Source organism: Arachis hypogaea, chromosome 18, assembly GCF_003086295.3.
Source record: "Arachis hypogaea cultivar Tifrunner chromosome 18, arahy.Tifrunner.gnm2.J5K5, whole genome shotgun sequence".
Taxonomy (NCBI): Eukaryota; Viridiplantae; Streptophyta; class Magnoliopsida; order Fabales; family Fabaceae; genus Arachis; species Arachis hypogaea.
Genome location: NC_092053.1, coordinates 16,135,138 through 16,156,072, shown reverse-complemented (window position 1 = coordinate 16,156,072; position 20,935 = coordinate 16,135,138). Strand labels below are relative to the sequence as shown.

The 20,935-nt window shown below is 30.3% G+C and overlaps 3 protein-coding genes across 5 annotated transcripts; all 3 read left to right on the top strand.

Moving 5' to 3' along the window:
- The first annotated feature begins 3,602 nt into the window (after positions 1-3,602).
- LOC112769016 (calcium/calmodulin-regulated receptor-like kinase 1) lies at positions 3,603-6,390 on the top strand. 2 transcript variants are annotated; one of them, XM_072225750.1, is made up of 6 exons: positions 3,603-3,866; positions 4,141-4,548; positions 4,815-4,918; positions 5,001-5,214; positions 5,358-5,463; positions 5,798-6,390. In XM_072225750.1, the coding sequence occupies exon 6, from the start codon at positions 5,804-5,806 to the stop codon at positions 6,125-6,127; it is 324 nt and encodes a 107-aa protein (XP_072081851.1). In that variant the 5' UTR covers positions 3,603-3,866; positions 4,141-4,548; positions 4,815-4,918; positions 5,001-5,214; positions 5,358-5,463; positions 5,798-5,803; the 3' UTR covers positions 6,128-6,390. The 2 variants fall into 2 exon arrangements, with proteins under 2 accessions (XP_072081851.1, XP_072081852.1); XM_072225751.1 differs by having other exon boundaries at positions 4,815-4,922.
- A 1,207-nt stretch (positions 6,391-7,597) lies between these two features.
- Positions 7,598-10,667, top strand: LOC112772304 (large ribosomal subunit protein uL24c). Its single transcript, XM_025817215.3, has 4 exons — positions 7,598-7,943; positions 8,932-8,970; positions 9,609-9,839; positions 10,287-10,667. The coding sequence occupies exons 1-4, from the start codon at positions 7,836-7,838 to the stop codon at positions 10,485-10,487; spliced, it is 579 nt and encodes a 192-aa protein (XP_025673000.1). The 5' UTR covers positions 7,598-7,835; the 3' UTR covers positions 10,488-10,667.
- Positions 10,668-12,316: 1,649 nt separating this feature from the next.
- Positions 12,317-17,525, top strand: LOC112773141 (putative anthocyanidin reductase). Of its 2 annotated transcripts, none has more exons than XM_025818198.3 (6): positions 12,317-12,566; positions 15,453-15,620; positions 15,700-15,920; positions 16,267-16,426; positions 16,723-16,933; positions 17,010-17,525. In XM_025818198.3, the coding sequence occupies exons 1-6, from the start codon at positions 12,416-12,418 to the stop codon at positions 17,161-17,163; spliced, it is 1,065 nt and encodes a 354-aa protein (XP_025673983.1). In that variant the 5' UTR covers positions 12,317-12,415; the 3' UTR covers positions 17,164-17,525. The 2 variants fall into 2 exon arrangements, with proteins under 2 accessions (XP_025673983.1, XP_072081842.1); XM_072225741.1 differs by having other exon boundaries at positions 12,335-12,566; positions 16,261-16,426.
- Positions 17,526-20,935: the final 3,410 nt, after the last annotated feature.

The following is a 20,935-nucleotide window of genomic DNA, read 5'->3' as shown; positions in this document are numbered from 1 at the left end:
TTAAGAAAAATTACTAAATACTAATAGTCTCGTGTATATATATTTTGAAAAGTTAGACTTGACTTTATATAACTAGTTAATTGGATTATTATCATTATTCGTATGTTTTACATACATGTGAATATATTTGATATTTTAATTTTAATAGATTAAATTTTATAATACAATAACTGTTATCATTATATTGATGTTTAATAACATAATTTTTTTTTCACACATAAATAAAATGTCTTCAAATGTGGGGGAAAATATATATATTATTACAATAATAAAGACATTATATATACTTATTATTTCTACATAGGTATCATAGACTCCACCATAGTATGATAGTATAATTAAGTTGATAGATATACATTAAATCAATTTATTAAGATATTATTATTTTATGTTTAGATGTTAATTAATGTAGAATATTTTCGGTTCTTTTTAACTAAAATATTCCTGTGTATTTGTGCTTATTTAAAAATTTTGCATAGGTTTAAACATGTATTTTAAGAAACGGGAGAGTAGTTTGACTACTATTAGGCCATATTATTTTTTGTTATATATTACGTTTTTTTAAAATTATTTACATAATCATATATTAAATTTCCTAATTAACCTATATAATCCAAAACATTCAAATAAATATTATTTTTATATTTATTTAATTTTATTTTTATTTTATATCTATTATTTCTTAAATTAACTATTTTTTAATTATACAAAATTATTAAAATAAATATTAAATTTTATTAAACATTCATAAAAATAAAAAAAAAAACTTTTATTAATCATAAAATATTTACTTGTTCAATTATTTGTAGTTTGAGACATACCGCTTCTGCAGTAGAAAATTGCATGAAGCAATATGGCTTTTCAGAAGAGGAGGCCTATGCATCTATATATAAACTAGCATTCATGTAGATTGAATTTCTTTATTTATACGGTTAGGTAGTTCTTTCAATTTACGCTCACTTCCCCTTCTCACATTCTTCTTCAAGATAGTTTCCTATATATTATTACAGTGTCACAACCCATTTCCCATTCTATCTTAAGCTTTTCAAAGTTTGCATCTTTTAGTTTTCTTCTGAGAGTTTGAATGAGAAAAGAGTCTCATCCTTTGCTTCTCCTCATTTTTCTCCTCTGAAAAAATAAAAATAAAAATAATTTATAGAGTAATCCTCTTTATGTTTTCTCAGTTTAGTTGGACAAAAAAATTGGACCAACAAAACACACTGTTGGTGGCTCGCTGCTCCCAATGGAGAAAACTGTGCACTTGCATGTAGAATTGGCTTTGTTGTGGCAACTCCCCGTTCATCATGCATGGGCACAGTTCTTCTTCCTGTTCATCATGTCCAGACCAAGGTTTGAACTCTTGACCTTTCGGATCTAAAAACTCTAATACTATGTCATGAAACCACTTATCCCAAAAGCGTAATCTGATAGGACAATGTAACACTAATAGTCATATCTCTAATGTTTTCTAAACCTCCATTATACACATTGTACACTTAGGCCATTAACTCCCTATACTTTCTCATAAATTATTTTTATTTTTTCTTCTAATATGTATGTCCGAATATGAAAAAATTAGAAAATTAATTTACATTGATATTGACTTTTTATACACAATAATTATATTTTAGTTACAAATAATAAACAAGAACACATAATTATATATATATTATTTGTAGGATAAATAAAATTTATGTGATTAAAAAAAATATCTATAAAATTTATATAAATTTATATTCATACTTTATAATTCAGTATAAGAAAAAATTGCAGAAAATAACAATACATAAAAACTTAGAAGCCATTTTTTTTTGTTTTTGTTTTTAGTGTCAAAGTTTTGTATTTGATACAATTCATATCAATCAAATGATGAATATATATAAGGCCTACCTCACTGAGTGCTCCCATGCTGATTGTGATTGAGCCTCCGGAAAAGAGCTGGATTATAGACCCACAAACCCCACATGAATGTTAGTTCTTAACATTATAGTACTTTTAACTTAATCATTTTTCTGAAACATGCTACAACTGCTGATTCATACACCATTTAAATTTATAATTTAGTTTGTGTATTTTTTTATTTTAATTAAAATATAATTTGATTTGACTTAGACTTACCTATCTAAATCTTGCCAACCACCGTAGCAAATCCTTTCTCAATGCAATCCATAGCATAAAAATAAGAATAAAACTTTGACCAAATCTGAATTCCACCTCATTTGAGTTTGTTAATGTTATGCAAAATTAATTATTTTTTTTTTTAAAATTTTAAATTTTGTTCATATAAATTTTTATAGAAGTTGACTATTACATAAAAATATAGTGATTATATAATAATTTAATTAAATATATTAAATTATTTAACGATTTTTCTATCATATTTATGTCATATATTATTGCATGAAAAAAAATTATTAATTATTAATTTATTATTTTAAAAATGATCTAAATATATGAATTTGATGATATAATTATATAAAATTTCTTACTTTCCTAGTTTATTAAAATTATTTTTAAAACTGATAACAATTTTTTTTATTTTTGTAATATCTGATATACATAGAATAATCGGCCCAGTAACACAAACTTAGATAAAAAAAAATGGGAACAATTACTTCTAACTATTTTTTAACAGCACAAAGAAGTACTAGTGTTGCTCTCTCATCGGTGGAGCTCAATTTAAATTAATGAGACTGCATTTACGTTTGCCATATGAAAGATGGATATAGATATTGTATACTGAATTAGTATTCTGTATTTTTTCTTTCAGTAAAAAGTACAAAGACATTAATAAAAAATAAAATTTTTGTTTTTATTTATTTTTTATTATTTTTACTAATTTTATATAATTATATCTCTTATTATTATATTTTTCATCTTAATTTTTTTGTAAGAAAAACAAGTGAAAGTAAATTGGACTTTCATAATTTATTTGTTTTTTTATATTTAGTTTATCTTTAAATAAATTACAAAATTATTAATTTTTGTATCTCTATTTTTTATAATTTATCCTCAGTGTCTTATTTTATTTGTCAAAACCAAATGCACCATTAGAGTTTATTCGTGGATTTTAGACACTAGTCTTTAAATTAATTATGATTATGGTAGTTTCACTTTATAATTTGATCAATTTTTTGTAATTTTTTTCAGATTTATAAGAGTTATCAAATAGAAAAAATATATAACCTTAATTTTGGCTATATTTTTTAAATATTATTAAAGTTTTATAACGATTATCATCATGATCATTATAATCATTATAGAATGCACGTTATGTATAATGTATGTATAATTAAACGAAAGCTATTACCATGCACAAAACGAAGAAGTAATGATGCATAATTAATACAGGATTAACAACACGTTGAAATCAACTTTTACTGTTCTACACACAAAAACTTGGAATATAATACAAGTAGTACCGCACCAACTACTCCCTCATCTTTTTGTATAAATTAATTGCTAAATATTAATGGGATCCAAGAGTAGTGCAACCACGTAATCTTTCAGTAATTCTCCATGATGTAAAATCAATTATGTGTGCCAAATGAAGAACAGAATCAAGCATTGACTATTGGATATTATTATTCTTTGTCGTGAGACATACTAAATCAATTAACTATTTTTTAATTATACAAAATTATTAAACATTCAAAAATACTTTTATTAATCATAAAATATTTACTTGTTCAATTATTTGTAGTTTGAGACATGCCGCATCTGCAGTAGAAAGTTGCATGAAGCAATATGGCTTTTCAGAAGAGGAGACCTATGCATCTATACAAACTAACATTCATGTAAATTGAATTTTTTATATGCTTAGGTGATGAAGATGTTTCACACTTTCACTCATAGCTCGGTCGTAGGTAGGTTTTCTCCTTCTCTCCCCGTCGATCTAAGTTTATGCTATGTTTCCTTTGTTTTATGTATGTAATTAACTGTTCTAATTTTTATTGATTTTAAAATTAAACTTCCGATCAGAAAACAAGCATACAATTGTTGTTGCAGAACTGAACTTCTTGTTGTTGCTATTATTGTTGCAAATTTTCTTTTTTCTTTACTAATATTTCTTATTATTATATAATTATTCATGGTTGATAGTGAAAAAATGGACTTAGTTTAATTGATTCCCTATGGCAGAAGAGGTCTCTCACTTTTGATATATCTTCAAGATTTGAAGGGAAGGAAGGGAGAGAGAGAGTTTGAAGTGAATCAGAAAAAATGGGAAAAGGAAGAATGTCAGTAGATGATGATCATGGAGAAGAGCAGAACATGGCTACTTGGCTTGTTTCAATAGAGAAAGTTTCAGTTTTGATTGTTTTATGTGCTTGCAAACACTGAGATGTGCACACTTTGTAGTTGAAGAGCCAATGGTGATTGGTCATGAAAGTGTAGGGATCACTGAAAAAGTTAGCACTGAGGTCAAGACCTTAGTACTAGGTGACTGGGTGGCGATTGAGCCAGGAATTGGTTGCTGCCGTTGCAACCACTGCAAGCAGGGCCGGTATAACTTGCCACTCACCAGTTCATGGTTCCCGTGCTAATCAGGTTTGGACGAATCCACAGCTTCTCAAACTAAAATCCTTCTAATCTTGTATGATTCTGAATATGGTTAGCGACTTCCAAATATGTGATAATTAGATGAACAATGACCACATCAGTTAGCAAAACTACATTTTTTTAATATAATTTCCATTTGGAATTTGGATTTTATTGTATGTTCTAAAGTCTGAGATAATGGTGGTGTTGCAATGTTTGTGTGTATGTGTGCCTTTTTATCTTCCTATCTTTTGTTAATTTTGCAATGTTGATAGTGCTGGCACCAGATGTAGTTCCTGTTTCTACGAACTGTTTGATGCTTGGAAGCTTTTGATCAAAGGCCTTGCACAACTATTGCACGTCATTCCTGTACATGGCTGTAGGTAGATTATGTTGATGGAATGTCCTCATTGCTTTCTTTTTGTTTTTGTTTGTTGTAATGCGCTTTTCGATTCATGCAGCGAATGTTCAGAAGTTCATGTTAGGTCTGACTGGTCACCTCATTCTTCGGTTGTCATGCTTCACCCAATCCATCACGTTTTCCTTTGTGGCACCATCTTGAGACAATCTCTTGCATTGAGTTACCATCTTTCCTCAATAACCTCCTTGGGCTCTGAAACAGCTGTATAATATATCAACCCAGGGAAAAAATGAAAGTACGCATAACTGACGGAGGTATTTAAGAAAGTAGCTACAGTCTGGGGATATTTGGTCCGTTATTAGTATTTTCTTTTTATTTATGAAGTTTATATTTGCTAATAACATAATCTAATCTTATATTGAATTTTTTTTTTTTTTTTTTGAAAACAAAACCTCAGCACACTAAGGTAGAACAAACAGCAACAAACAACATAAACAGGCAAGCAACTCCAAAAAGTACTATAACCCAAAGAAAGAAAATCCACCATCAACAACACTAGTAATGTACACCTCTCTACTCCTCGCAGCTAAGCAGGGTCATGTTGATGATATTGAATTTACTATAATTATAATATAATTGGTTGCTCTGTCTTTTCTCTTTTGTTGTATTATCTCACTTGTCCTCTCATCTCAATGTTAGTTTGCTTATGTTGAAATGAAATTATGCATTCCCTATATATATGAATAAAATCCACAATAGCAAAACAAATTGGCTTTAGACAAATTGATGACATTTCTACATTCTAATAGTGGTCCCAAAGCTAAACTGTTGCGGTTAAAGTTCTTGCATAATTCATTCCTTTATTATCCTAATGAATACTATTTTATTGATGATTAGGCAGCAATGAACACGGATGGAAAAGTTAGTTGGGAGGAGATTGTTGATTCTAGGCTAGAGGGTAAGTGTGACTTTCAAGAGCTCAATGAAGTTGCGGCCCTTGCCTACAAGTGCATCAACCATGCTCCGAGGAAGCGGCCGTCCATGAGGGACATCATGCAGGTGCTGATGAGGATTGCCAAGTCTCGGCACCACAAAAAGTCCCTCTCAGCAGCAACAGCAGATGAAGTTTCCATTGATGTTGATAATCAAGAGACCAAGGTTACTGCTGTTTCTCAACACAGGAGAGAAGAGTCTATAGATAGTGCAGCTGACATGTATGATGTGTAGAATTTTTTTTTTTTTTTTGGTTGCTTTTATTTTTGTGTTATATTTTCAGTTTTGGTGTTTGGCTTTGGATATATGATCATGGTCTTAACTATACATTTTAGTCCTGAGTGATTTAATTATTGATGCAGGGCATCATCTTTTGTAATTTTGTGCATCATTTTTCTTTCATTTTTTGGTTCCTTGTCTCACCTAGTTTCTGTTGTCTTGCTGAAATGACAATCCAAAATTTGTATATTTATAATGCAATTGAAGTCATGAGGAAACAAGTTAAGTTCCATCCCCACTTAACTAACAATCTATATTTAATTTTTGGTATAACTCAGGTCAATTGATTCACAAATGATCCTATTATCCCTGACAAAGGAAGGTAATGTCGACTTCTGCTTGAGATTTTATGTTCTATATGATGATTAAATTAATATATCTTAATTCTTACGGTTGTACTTGTTAAGCGATGCTAGTGTACCAGTTTCATTATTCAGATTGAATAACCTCAATTAAGATTTGTATCAGTTAAGGTGAAACAAAGTAGTTTGATATCTCTTTATCAGTTTTTATTGCCATAAAAGTCTGATCAATTTCAAAGCAGATTTGTGTTCCTAAGCGTCGAACAAAGATTTCGAAATGTTGATGCTATGTTCGATAAATCAAAATATAACATTCAATGAGTACAAATTATTTTTAATATTTAAAATGATTTCAATTAACATACATATAATAAAAATTAAGAATAATTGAATATTTATTAATATATAAATTTATATTGGATTTTTAAATTTTAAAAAGTATAAGTTAATGTTTAAGGCTCAGTTTGGATAAACAGCTTAATTAAGTTCTTTTTAAAAAATAGATTAAACAATAAATGATTATATTAAAAATAGCTTAAAAATAAGTTATTTTGTGTTTAGATTTTTAGTTTTAAAATTACTTATTTTATAGAAATGTGATAAAAAATAGTAGTATTATGAGAAGTTATTTTTTTTAAACTTCTCTATAAGCTCTAAATAGCTTCTTAGAAAGTTGCAATTTGATTTTGAAAATTGCACTAGACATACTACTACTTTTTATAAGTCAAAAGTTCAAAAAAGTTACTTTTAAACCTTTCCATACGGGCCCTAAAAGTACTTTTATAAGTGTTTTTAAACGCAACGCAAACCTTTAAAATTAAGAACAAAAATATATGAATTTTTTATTTATTAAATACAAAGTAAAATGTTTATATTTTTAAAACATCTCAAAAAGTGAAAAAACTATTTACCAAACTGTATTTTGTATTTTACTATTTATGTTGTTTTATTATTATTATTATATTAAAATAACATTTTTATTACGGTTTTTTTAAAGACTAAACTATTTTTTATTTTACCAATAATCTTAAAAAATAAAGAATCAGTAAAACGTAAGGGTTTTGGATTGTTATTGTAGAAAAAGAAGGAGAAATAAATCCAAAAGAGAGGAAAAAAAATAACTAGCTAAAAAAATTGGTGGTTAATCTTTCTTCCTTTTTTTTCCTAAGAAAGACTTTTTCTTTTCCGGTTAAGCAAAGAGAGAAATTGGGCTTCAACACGGCCCAATTTTAGAATTCAGAGCAACTGATACGATGTCGTTTCATGCATTCCCTCTTCTTTTCTTCTCTGCTATTTCACTCTGAGACTGCATTATCCATTAACGTTATCAGAAGAAGAAGAAGAAGAGGGTAACAGTAACAATGGCAGCATCAGCAGCTATGGCTGCTCTTCAGAGCTCCATGACGTCACTCTCACTGTCTTCCAACTCCTTCCTCGGACAGCGTCTCTCTCCTCCTTCTCCCCTTCTGGTACCCCAATTCGTCTTCTCTTTCCCCATTTCCTTTTATTTTAAATCCAAAGCTTCAATTTTGAACACTCCACCTGCTTCCTTTTTACGCATTGTGAATTCGTTCATTTCCATATTTCCTTATTTCCTATTGCATTCCAAATTCATGTAAGGTAGTGCAATTTTTGCTTTTGAATTCATACTCGGGTTTCTCTGCAACTTGATATGGCTGACTCTCTTGGCTTAATATATAAGGTTCATTCATGACTTGAATTTCATGCATATATTGGTTTTGGATCAAGGAGCTTGGTAAAGTGAGAAAGTAAGTATCTAAAGTGAGGAGTTTGTAAAGTGAGAAAGTAAGTATTTAATCACCCTTGAATTAAGATAGTGGGACTCACATATGATAGGAAGTTACAAATTCAATTGTGATTAGACACTCATTTTATCACTTTACCAATTTTTTCCCTTTAGAGGATCCAAATTCACTGGTTTTAGGGGTTAAGATGAATTGTTTTGTAATTTGGCTTGAATTTGTTGTTTTGAAAAAGAATGAGAACTAAGCCATTTTGAAAAATCTGAATTTTGATTATTAAAATATATGTTTTTGGTTTAAATTGTGTGAAGTTGGGAAGGCTACAACATATGTTGATGGATGCTCATATATGTTGCAAAATGATTTGTGGTGATGCTGGTTATGGAAAATCTAGTTATTGTTGATATAATATCATCATTTATTCATGCCGTAACTATAGTTTATTTCCCTTATCCTTCTATTATCTTCATGTCTTCAAGAGATGCAATGTTATTTTTTTTTATAACAATTTTAACATTTGGAAAAACCTTTTGATCTTCCTGAAAGTTTCCAGATTGTTTCCAATTTCATTGTGGCATCCATGCTAGTCTTAAAACATCTTTATGCCATCAAGATTGTAACTACGTTTACCATAGATGTTGTACTGAAAGGTTTAGTTGTCTAATTTGATATTGTTTTATGTTGCGACATGCAGAGTAAGTCGGCAGAGAATCCATGTCTTATTGTAATGAAGGTGAGCATTTGATTCTTGCCTCATCCATATATTCCATGCGTGCCTGATTTGATTATTCTTTTGTGAAATTCATAAATTCAAATCAAAATGGACCTAAAGGTTAAGGATAGTGTAGTTAAGCAGACGATGTACTTCAGTTCATCATTTATTAGATTCTTTAGAATGTGATCCAATTTGATTAAAAACATTTCCTAGTAAGTCATACCAAAATATAGCTTGGTGCAACCAATGCAAGAAGAAAAACATATATTTCATTTTCATAAAACCTTGAGGTTCATGCAAAAGAATGTTACTAGATTCATGAGCTATTCTTTTGACATAGCGAATACCGTTTCTACTTTAGTGATGTGGAACTTCCTCATTCATTAATGCCGTATATTTTTTTTGAACTTAACACTAGCACTGAACACATGTTTAAACGTTCCCAGTGTTCGAATTACCATAATCATAGAACTTTTGATGCTCTAAAGAAAATGAAACAGAACAAACCTTAAAGCTTCTCTAACAAATTATGAAAAACGTGAAAAAAAAAAAAGGCAAGGTCATGATTCGGCATGGATTGTTTAGGTAGCCTTAGTAATTCTCTTCTCACTTGCATAATTTAGGTTTTTTTTTTTTTACTGCTTCTCCTTTGGCAGCTTAAGCGATGGGAGCGAAAGAAATGTAAACCAAACAGTCTTCCCATCTTGCACAAGATGCATGTTAAAGTCGGAGATACAGTGAAGATCATATCTGGACATGAAAAGGGAAAAGTAGGGGAGATTGTCAGGCTCTTCAAGCATAACAGCACTGTCATAGTGAAAGACATAAATTTGAAAACGAAGCACATGAAGAGTAGAGAGGAAGGGGAACCAGGGCAAATTATTAAGGTTATTTTCATTTCCTCTACCAGAAAAACACAAGATTATAAATTCTCTGATCCTTCTGAATGTTCTTCACTTGTGTTTTCATTTGGAAAAGGATGGATATATCCTCTAACCTCTATGAACATCTCATTATTGGTTATTATGTATATGCAATTTTATTTTTGATAAACTTCATTATGGTGTTCCCTAATAGGATGTTTGTGAATTTTGATTTTGGAGGGAAAAGTGAAAGGAAATGAAGTCCTTTTTTACTTCAGATCCTTCTCTTCCATTTCCCTTCGAAAACTCCAACTTGCAAACACAACCAAAGGATAGACGCATCGATCTAGTACTTTGCTTAATGCTTTAATTGTGATTTTGCATATTAACTAGCAAAATGTGCATGCGATTTTTGGCGTATCTCTTCATCTCCTAATACATGCGAGATCGTTTTCTTTCCTCCAATTGCAGATTGAAGGGCCTATCCACAGCTCAAATGTGATGCTGTACTCCAAAGACCAGAATGTTGCGAGCCGCGTTGGTCATAAAGTCCTTGACAATGGTAAAAGAGTCAGGTACCTTATAAAAACTGGAGAGATAATTGATAGTGCAGAGAACTGGAAGAAACTGAAAGAGGAAGACAAGAAAACTGAAGAAGTTGCAACCACCTAGTTTTGTTGGTTGAATTCTTCAAGCCCTCACCATGGATGTAACAATAGGTGTACCTTTTTTCTTTATCTCTTTTTCCTTTTCATCATTTGATGTATATTTTTACATAAAACCTGAGTAATTAATTTTGCTCTATAATTGTTGGTTTGACTTTGGTTAAGAGAAGAAATCTTTCATGTCTCCCACCCAGATCCATTATGCGCACCACGTTCAAGAAGAGAACATTTTCTTTTGGATTTACATCTATTAATATCATTAGGTATTGTGAAATGGATTTTGGATTTTCTCTCAAATTCTATTTGTGGCATGAAAAGGATAAGTATAGAAGACTAATTGAGTATAATATTCTGATTATTCCCATGTGATACTCTTTCACTTTGTGACAATGAATGGTTCAATTCAACACTGAAAAATCTTTGAGCATGCTCAACAAATCTTTAGACCCTAGTATTATATATTATATTATTCATTTTCATGCGTTTCCAAATCCAAATTGGAAGTTGGCATGTATGTTGACTTATACAGTACCATCTACTAATTATTACTATTATTAATGTAGATTCTATTTTGTTTTATCACTTTGTTTCATTTATTTTTACATAAATATATTCAACAATCATATAAAAATGTCATCAAAATAGGAATAACAATGTCAATATCATTTGAAACAATTTTCTTTCTAATAAAATCATAACCAGAATTAACATTTTGTGAAGCTGAATTCAGCAAACCATATGCAATCCCGTGAATATGTTATATGGATATGGACATGTGTTGCGGCCATTTCACAAACACTTGGCATCTATGCATGGCAACAAGAAATGTTTTTTTTTTTTTTTTTTTTTTTTTCAATAGAAAGTTGGAAACACACACACACACAAATCTAGCCACCATTGCTAGGATTTGAACCTGGTGTGGCTTAGTTTGAGGCAAACACCTTGCATGGCAACAAGATTAACATTCATTTTGTGCACATTTTGAGTTCATGTCACTGCAAAATTTACCACAAAAGCCCAAGCATACAACAAACCTCAAATTCATTGTTGAAATCAATGAATTTATAGGCATGGTAACATTTAATTTAATTTAATTTGAATGTGGGGCAATGTATTAGTAAAAAAATATATAGCACTTGGCTACGTGCCTGCATCGATGTAGCATTAATTAATATAATAGACTTGGCTACTAATTTAGTACTCAAAATATTTAGGGCTGGCAAAAGGGTTTTTAAAATATGTTATCACACAAAAATAACTAATAAATATTATTATGAGTTTAATTTTAATATATTAATAGTGTAAAATATTTTATACAATTGTACAATTTTACGTGATTGGATATAAGTGCATCAAAATTAAATTTTATTATATTTTTTATAAATAACAAAAAAAAATTCGTATTTAACAACCGATTTTATATATTTAATCTGAATTTTTGTGCCAATATTTGAATAAATATTTTAAAAGTGTCAAAAAAATTCAAAACAAAATTTGATCTTTAAATTTTTTTATTTTTCAAAATAACATATCCATTCTCAATAAAAAAATAAAAAAATCACCTGACATATTTGAGAATCAAAATTTCTTATTTTTTTAATAATGTTGGCATCAAAATATAATTTTTAAAGTTATTTTTAGAATATATATTTAATATCTAATTCTTCTTGTCACATTTTTAAATATTTGAGGACTTATTTAACGTTAACATTTTTGGAAATTATTTTTATCAATATTGTGAAATTTCGGATACCATTTTAATAGTTTACTCTGATATAATATTATTATTGCAGTTTACCAAAAAGAATAAGAATCCATGGCATTGCATATAAAAATGAAAAAAGTTTGGCCAATACTGATAGGTCCTTTCATAGAGAGGGTTAAAGGGGTATCAACTTTCAATATTGGTATCCATAGTTGGAGTGAGTGGTAATAATGGAGGAAGCACTTAATAAGATGGTGATGAAAGTTGATCCTTCTTCAACAACATACTGTGTTACTGGAGCCACTGGGTACATTGGTTCATACCTTGTAGAGATTCTTCTTCAAAGAGGCTACAAAGTTCATGCCACTCTCAGAGATCCTGGTTAGTCATTTCTTAACTTTAATTTTTTTACTTGGAAAAAAAGTAACTTGAATGAAGACCTTAGAGTAATTAGGAAAGTGAAAAATTAGTTTTGTGATGATGTTTAATATATATTAATTTGTGGCAAGCTGGTTCTTCCTTGAAGTCCTTGAGAGATTATTTGATTTGATGTGTTATATATAATAACTTGATTTCAGTAGGAAATTTCTTGATATTTTTTTGTAGATTAATAATAAAAATAGACTTAAATAAAATTTTGGATAAAATATTATTTTAATCTCTAATATTTGAATTAAATTTTAATTTTGTCTATAATATTAAAAGTGTATGTCTTATTTTAATTCTAGGCATCTTATTTCATCTTATATTAAATTTTCTCTTTCAAAAGTACAATTTTTTTCCATTATCATTTTCTTGTAGATAAACAACAGTAATCGTAATTGTAACAATTGTAGTGACGATTGTAGCAATTGAGAACAAAGCGAGAGAAGAATAAGAGAAAGAAAAAAGTAATAATAAAAAAATTATTTTGTTTGAAAGAAAAATTAATATTGACAAAAATATGATTTTTTCTAAACGTTAACGATGAAATTACAATCTAACTTAAACATTAAGAATTAAAATAATATTTCATTCTAAATTTTTTTTTATCCCATTAAAATTATTTTTTGGTTTTATTCTAAATAAAATTTAAAAAGTCTATATTTTGGTTCTATTTGTTAGTTTGTCCCTAAGTAATGATGATGAAGATAAGATCAGAACATTTTATCACGTTAATATTTAACTGGTCATATCAAAATTTAACGTAGAAAGCTAATGACAAATTGACAATGACTAAAATAGAGACATTTCAAACTTTATTGGACCAAAAAATAAATTATAGAGATTAAAATAAAAAAAAATTAATAATTAAATTAATCTTTTAAAAATTATAAATTAATTATTTTTATCTTTTCATCACATTTTTGTTAATAATTGATGAATGATATGAAATATTAAGTTACTACATACATGATATTTAGCATGTCTAATTGGATATGGTCAAATATATTTATGAAAATTTATCTATTATTTATTGTTGTTACATTATTATATTTGGGATTAGAATTTAATTATATAATTGATAAAATAGACTAAATTAATAAATTTTTGTATACATATTTAGTCAACATTTAATTAGACATGTTAAATATCATGTAAATTATTAATTAACATTCCATGTCATCAATCACGGACAGATAATGTTAATAGAGTGATGAAAGACAAAAACAATTAATTTATAATCTTTGAAGGATTAATTTAACTGATAAAATTTTTTAGGGACAAATTTAAAAAATAATCTATTTTTTAAAGACTCATTTAACATTAATCCAAAAATAAATTTAGTCTTTTATAAAAATTAAGAACTTATTTAAGCCATAAATAAAGTTTTAAAGAATTCAAAAATTTAGCGATGAATTCATATATAGGTTCTTAAAGACAATAAAGTAATAAATAAAGTCTTACTAAAATTTTGTGATGAATAATTATAGGTCCTCAGAAAAAAAAATTAGTATTAGACATATTTCATTCTTTGAACCTATAAATCCACTTTTACAATTTTTTGACTATTTATTTAATATTTTGTCAACAGCTATAAAATATATGGTTTAGGCCTATGATAATTGTGACAATTATCCTATTGCAAATTATATAAGTATAAGGAAAAGTACAGGGAATTAAGTGTTCACCAGTCAAGAATTAAACAATTTAATTAATAATGATTAATTTTAAATTATTTTTTTAAATTTAAAATTTGATTAATTGATATTAATGAAATTTTTTAATCAAAATTTACCCTAATTTATTTTCACTTCTATTCACCATTCACCACACAAAACTACAAATCCTAATTCCTCTTCCCAATGTCCTACGCTGCCGCGGTTTTGTCCTCGCACGGCTAGCGTCGCTGCAGCACCATCCTTGCGTGCTATTGCCGGTCGTCCTTATATCCTTCTCCGCCACCTCATCTGCCGTTTGCGCAGAAAAGACAGCCACCATTGCGCTTCTACTTCATCCTCCTCGCGTCCCATCGCTTGCTCGACGCACCCTTGCCGCTCGCGACTCCCCATCGCTCGCCACTCGCACCCACGACTCTCCATCTGTCGTGACGTAGCTACCACCAGGTCCCCATTCGCGACGTGCGATCAACTACTTTGATCCATGGCGACTCCTTCACTCGTCGCAACACGCCACCGCGAGTCCCCCACTGTCTATGCAACGCCGTCCAAGACGTCGTTGCCGGCCACCCTGCGGCTCTTTTTCTTCTCCTCTTATTTGGTTCTGAATGATTTTTTTAACTAGTTTTTTATGTTTCTTTTTTTTACATTTCGGATGATTCTTTTTATTAGTTTTCGATGATTCTTTTTCCTATGTTTTGTATGTTTTTTCTTATTGGATGATTCTTTTTTTTTATGTTTTGTATGTTTTTTTTCTTAGAATTTGGATGATTCTTTATCTTATGTTTTGGTGCTTTTTGGTTTTTGGAATTTCAAGATTTTTTTTGGAAATAAGAATTAGTGTTTGCGTAATAAATGGTAAAAGGTGAATTAGAGTAAGAAGAGGCAATTAATAATTATTAATTTTGTATCTTTAAAAAAAATTTAAATAACCACTAATTAATGACAATTAATATTATTAATTAGTATAGAATATAATTCAAAAATATTTGTTGATTTATTGTTGGCTAGTGCTCTTGATTCCTAGCATTATTGATTATATAATCATTAGTCATTACACTTTTCTATACGAAAAAAATATGTTAATACTTTAATCTTTGTTGAATTTTTTATCCCATATAAGATTAAATTAATTAATGAATATTTTTTCCGGCTTCTAATGCAACAGAAAAATCACTACACCTAATGTCAGTGTGGGGTGGAGGTGACCGATTGAGATTGTTCAAAGCAGATTTGAATGAAGAAGGAAGCTTCGATGAGGCTCTAAAAGGCTGCGATGGTGTTTTCCATGTTGCAGCTTCTATGGAATTCAACGTCGACGACAAACAAAACATTGGTAATTAATATCATAAGCAATGCTTTAACCTTGAAAGTTGATAAGACAGAAATAATAATAACGAGAACTTGCACTGCAGAATCTTATGTTCAAGAAAACATAATAGACCCTGCAATCAAAGGAACCTTAAACCTTCTGAATTCATGCTTGAAGTACAAGAATTCAGTGAAAAGGGTTGTGTTCACATCTTCCATAAGTACCATAACTGCCAAGGACAATGATGGAAAATGGAAACAAACAGTTGATGAATCTTGCCAAGTACAACCCCATCATGTATGGAACACACAAGCAAGTGGATGGGTAAGCACTTGTTTAACTAATAGAAAATTTCTTATTTATGAAGCTTCCAGTAATTTTCGACTTGAATTCTTTAGCTTAGTTTAATTATCAACATGTAATGTCTCTTTTAGTAACGTTTGATTATTCTATTATGACAGACTGGATTATTCGTTTGTGAAATGTTTTGTTATTCTATTTGTAAATCAACATATATAAATATATACAAATACATATTGGTTGATTTTTATATTTATACATAATTTTGTTGTTCAATTGTTTTAAATAAGAGGTAGTAATGGTTGGGTTGACTTTTGTTACATTGTAACGAAATTGACTAAGTGGTTGTGTGTTTTGGTGCAAGTGTCAGGTTTATGCACTTTCAAAGCTTCAAAGTGAAGAAGCAGCATTTAAATTTGCAAAAGAGAACGAAATTGATCTTGTGTCAGTTATAACAACCACTGTTGCAGGCCCATTTTTCACGGCCAATGTACCTTCCAGTCTTAAAGTTCTTCTCTCACCAATTACAGGTTTAGTTTCCCATCTATTTTACATGCATATCAAGCAACTAATTCACCAGAAAATTCAACCACCTATTTCCATGTTACTCAGTATTCTATTGACCCTTTTGTCTGTCTATAAGTGAAAGAAAGCCATGGTTATGATATTTCTCTTTAACACTAACTACTTCTCTCAGAAAGCATTGAATACATGTGCTAAGTTGTGTGCATCATAACATGAAACATATAAAATGAAATTTGTACAATAGGGTAGGAATTTACTTAGGTTATTTATCATGTGACAATGTTTGACCATATATATATAGGTGAACCTCAATTTTACAAGATATTAAATGCTGTGAATTCAAGAATGGGGTCAATAGGTTTGGTTCACATTGAAGACATATGCAATGCACACATATTTCTAATGGAGAATGACAGAGCACAAGGTAGATACATATGCAGCAGCCTAAGTTGTCCATTGTCAAAGTTGGCTAATCTTCTTCACCAACACTATTCTCACCCAAACATCAAAAGGTAAATGTTACCCTCATTTTCTATAGTAATCTTTCTTTGCTTTTATTAGGTGCTTATGTTGTTCTTATATATGCAGGGTTGCTGAGAATAATTATGACAAAGTTCCTTGTGAGATTTCCTCAAACAAGTTAAATGATCTTGGATTTAGCTACAAGCATGGCCTTGAAGATATAATCAATCAAACAATCATGTGTTGTTTAGATTATGGTTATTTACCTCCTATTAGCTAATACAGTCTCTCAATACTATTATTGTACATGATTTTGTTGTAACAAAATCCTGGAATCTTGTCCACAAATTATAACTTACTGTGTACTTAAAACCCTCTAAGTTTGAATAATTAATGTCAATTATGGTGGCCATGGTCCCGGAATTTTTCAGCGCGTTATCCACGGCGCAATTGCATCGACCGGAGGGCATTGATGAGTTCAAGAACAGAGAGGAATCTATAATTGCATCTTATCTGATTCAACAAACTTTTAAATGCTGGTTGGTCCATGTTGAGTTTGTATAGTAAGAATAAATGTAAAGGTGAAGAACCTCTTGCATCTTGATTCTGATAAATTAATTTGAGTCTACAATGTGAACCAAAGACTATGTTACCTGAGATTAATTAAACTTTGAAGACAATTCGATGAAATAATTTATTGTAATTAAGCTTAAAAGTCACTTTGAAAGATACACATAACTAAGTGTTGTTGAATCATAATAATTGTTCAACAAGCTGATTTTGTTAATGGAAATCAATGTGAGTAATGAGCATGAAAAATTAAGAACTTAATTCAGATTATACAGCAAAAGTTATAAAGTTGGACGCAAAGTTCAATTACTCATTTAATTTGATCATTTGACCAACAAAATCATTTGACTTGAATTGGAAATGTAACTCGTTAAATATTCAATTTGATTGTTGAAACATCATTGCCTACAAAAAATAAAATGGGTCGGTCCAAAGGCTAGGGAATTGAATACCTTCGAGTTCAAACTTTGGTAGATAAGCAGTGGAAGAAGGATGTAATGGATATCAAGAGAGTGGATGATAAGATCATTTCTATTAAATTTGTGGTGGAAGGAGATACTTTTCATGTAATTAGCGCTTATGCACCGTAAGTGGGTTCGGACAAGCAATGCAAGATAATGTTTTAGGAGGATCTAGAGAGTTTGGTCTAAGACATACTTTCGAGAGATAAGATTTTCTTAGGAGAATATTTAATAGCCATGTTAGAAAAAATGTGACTAGGTATGGAAGTATTTACAGAGGTCATAGTTTCGGGTTGGTCAATATCGATAGTAAAACTATTTTGGACTTTTTCTCAACCTTTGACCTTCTCATCGCAAATACATGTTTTAAAAAGAGAGACGAACATCTTACAACCTATAGGAGTGACATGACAAGTTCTCAAATCGACTTCTTCTTGTTGAAGAGAGTTGACCGAAAATTTTCTATTAATTGTAAAATTATTTCGGGAGAGAGTTTAACAATACATCATAGGATAATCGTCATGGATTTTCACGTTGAGCAAAAGTTGAGGAAAAGACATTATATGGAGAACCCAAGGACGAGGTAGTGGCGGATGAAAGGTGAAGAACAAAGAAGCTTCCTAAGACGGATAAGAGAAGAGGCAAAGTGGGAAGAGGATGGAAGTGCGGAGGAGATAGAGGGAGATGGCAGAAGTTATTAGAAAAACAACAAAAGAAAGTTTTGGTGAATCTAGAGGGATAGGACCAAGAGACGAGGAGTCCTGGTGGTGGAATGTGAGTGTACAAGAAAAGATAAAGGCAAAAAGCGAGTGCTTTAAAGAGTGGTTTTTGTGCCGCAATGCAGATAATTGAGAAAAATATAAGGCGGCTAAGAAAAAGACAAAAGTGACTGTAAGTGAAGTAAAAACAAGAGCATATGAGGGTCTCTACCAGTCTTTAGGCACGAAGGAAGGAGAAAAATGTATATATAGAATCGCAAAGAGCCGTGAAAGAAGAACGAGAGACTTGAATCAGGTTAAGTGCATAAAAGATAAAGACGGAGAGATTTTGGTTCAAGATGAGAAAATCAATGAAGGTGGAAGAGCCACTTCTACGAGTTATTTAATGAAGGACAGAAGACTCTTCCGAATCTTGGTCGGTTATGCACGAGTGAAGAAGATCAAAATTTTGACTACTATTAAAGAATTCGAGACTTCGAGGTAAAAGAGGCTATAAAGTGGATGAAAAATGGTAGGACAGTAGGGCCCAATAATATCCCGATTGAAGTTTGGAAGGGCCTTGGAGAGAAAGACATCAGTTAGTTAACTAAGATGTTTAATGAGATTTTAAGGTCAAAGAAAATGTCAGATGAGTGGAGAAAGAGCACATTGGTACCTATCTACAATAATAAGGGGGATATACAGAGTTGCAAAAATTATAGAGGGATAAAACTCATGAGTCATACCATGAAGTTATGGAAAATAGTGATAAAACGGAGGCTAAAACCAATTTAATTTTATGCCAGGCAGATCCACCACTGAAACTACATGCCTATTAAGAAGGATGATGGAGAGGTATTATAGTAATAAAAGGGATCTATATGTGGTATTTATTGATTTGAAAAAAGCGTACGATAGGGTGCCAAGGGAGGTCTTATGGAAGGTTATGGAAAGGAAGAAAGTAATGATCACATATATTCGTGCAATTAAAGACATGTATGATAGGGATACAACTAGTGTGAAGACTCAAGGTGGTGTAACTGAGGAATTTTCTATTGGTATAGGATTACGCCAGGGATCATCCTTAAGTCCATATTTTTTCACATTAGTTTTGGAAGTACTCACAAAGCATATCTAAGAGCCTATGCCATGGTTCCTGTTTTTTGCCGATGATATCATTCTTATGGGAGAGTCAAAGGAAGACCTAAATAAGAAGTTGGATTTATGGAGAGAAGTTCTAGAAGTGTATAGTTTACGCATAAGTCGTAGCAAGACGAAATATATAGAACGTAAGTTCGGCCGGCAAATGAAAAACCCTAATATAGAGGTGAAAATTGGAGAAAACATCCTACGAAAAGTTAAAAGTTTTAAGTATCTTGGGTGTATCATACAGAATAATAGAAAGATTGTACATGATATAAATCATAGGACTCAAGCAGGTTGGTCAAAATGGCGGAGTGCGTTTGGTTTTATATGTGACAAAAAAGTGTCTTTAAAACTTAAAGGTAAATTCTATCGCACTACTATTAGACCGGCTATGCTTTATGGTACAGAGTATTGGACGGCCAAAGAAGAACACGAACATAAGTTAAGCGTGACAGAGATGAAGATGTTGAGATGGATGAGTGGTCATACGCAATTGGATAGAATATAGAACGAAAATATAAGAGAGAAAGAGTTGGAGTAGCACCTATTGTGAAAAAGATGGTATAATCACATCTTAAATAGTTTAGACATATGAGAAGAAGACTGACAGAGTATTCAGTCAAGATGGTAGATGAGATGGAAGATGGACAATAGGTGAAAGGCAGAGAAAGACCTAGAAAAATCATCTATGAGGTAGTCAAATGAGATCTATATTTAGACGGTCTCTTTATAGACATGATATATGATAGAGCTTAATGACATTATTTGATCTAAGTAGCCGATCTCATCTAATGGGACAAGACTTCGTTGTTGTTATTATTATATTGTTGAAACATTACTTTTCAGTGATACTTTAGTTTGAAAAGCATTATGACTAATGTGAAGTCTACCATCATTGAAAAACATGTCTATGTAATTGAAATCCTATAAATCTGAGTAACAACAATATCTAAACCTTAGTAAATAGGGTTACCACTGGCATTGTTGATTTAAAATTTTTCTCACTAAACTATATTGCTGAAAGCACTTCTATAAAAAAGTAACTCCATACATGTTTTAGTTGGATCAACTTCAATATAGTTTTTTTTTTCATTCCGACTTTAACAATTCCATTAAATTAGTCAGAGGTTTTTGTAATATTATTTTACTCATATTTTTGTATAAATTTGGCTAAACG

Coding starts and splice junctions, on each gene's coding strand:
- LOC112769016 (XM_072225750.1), top strand. CDS start 5,804: ATGAACACGGATGGAAAAGTTAGTTGGGAGGAGATTGTTGATTCTAGG.
- LOC112772304 (XM_025817215.3), top strand. CDS start 7,836: ATGGCAGCATCAGCAGCTATGGCTGCTCTTCAGAGCTCCATGACGTCA. Junction 7,944..8,931: donor CTCCTCCTTCTCCCCTTCTG/GTACCCCAATTC, acceptor TGCGACATGCAG/AGTAAGTCGGCAGAGAATCC. Junction 8,971..9,608: donor CATGTCTTATTGTAATGAAG/GTGAGCATTTGA, acceptor CTCCTTTGGCAG/CTTAAGCGATGGGAGCGAAA.
- LOC112773141 (XM_072225741.1), top strand. CDS start 12,416: ATGGAGGAAGCACTTAATAAGATGGTGATGAAAGTTGATCCTTCTTCA. Junction 12,567..15,452: donor TGCCACTCTCAGAGATCCTG/GTTAGTCATTTC, acceptor CTAATGCAACAG/AAAAATCACTACACCTAATG. Junction 15,621..15,699: donor CGACGACAAACAAAACATTG/GTAATTAATATC, acceptor CTTGCACTGCAG/AATCTTATGTTCAAGAAAAC.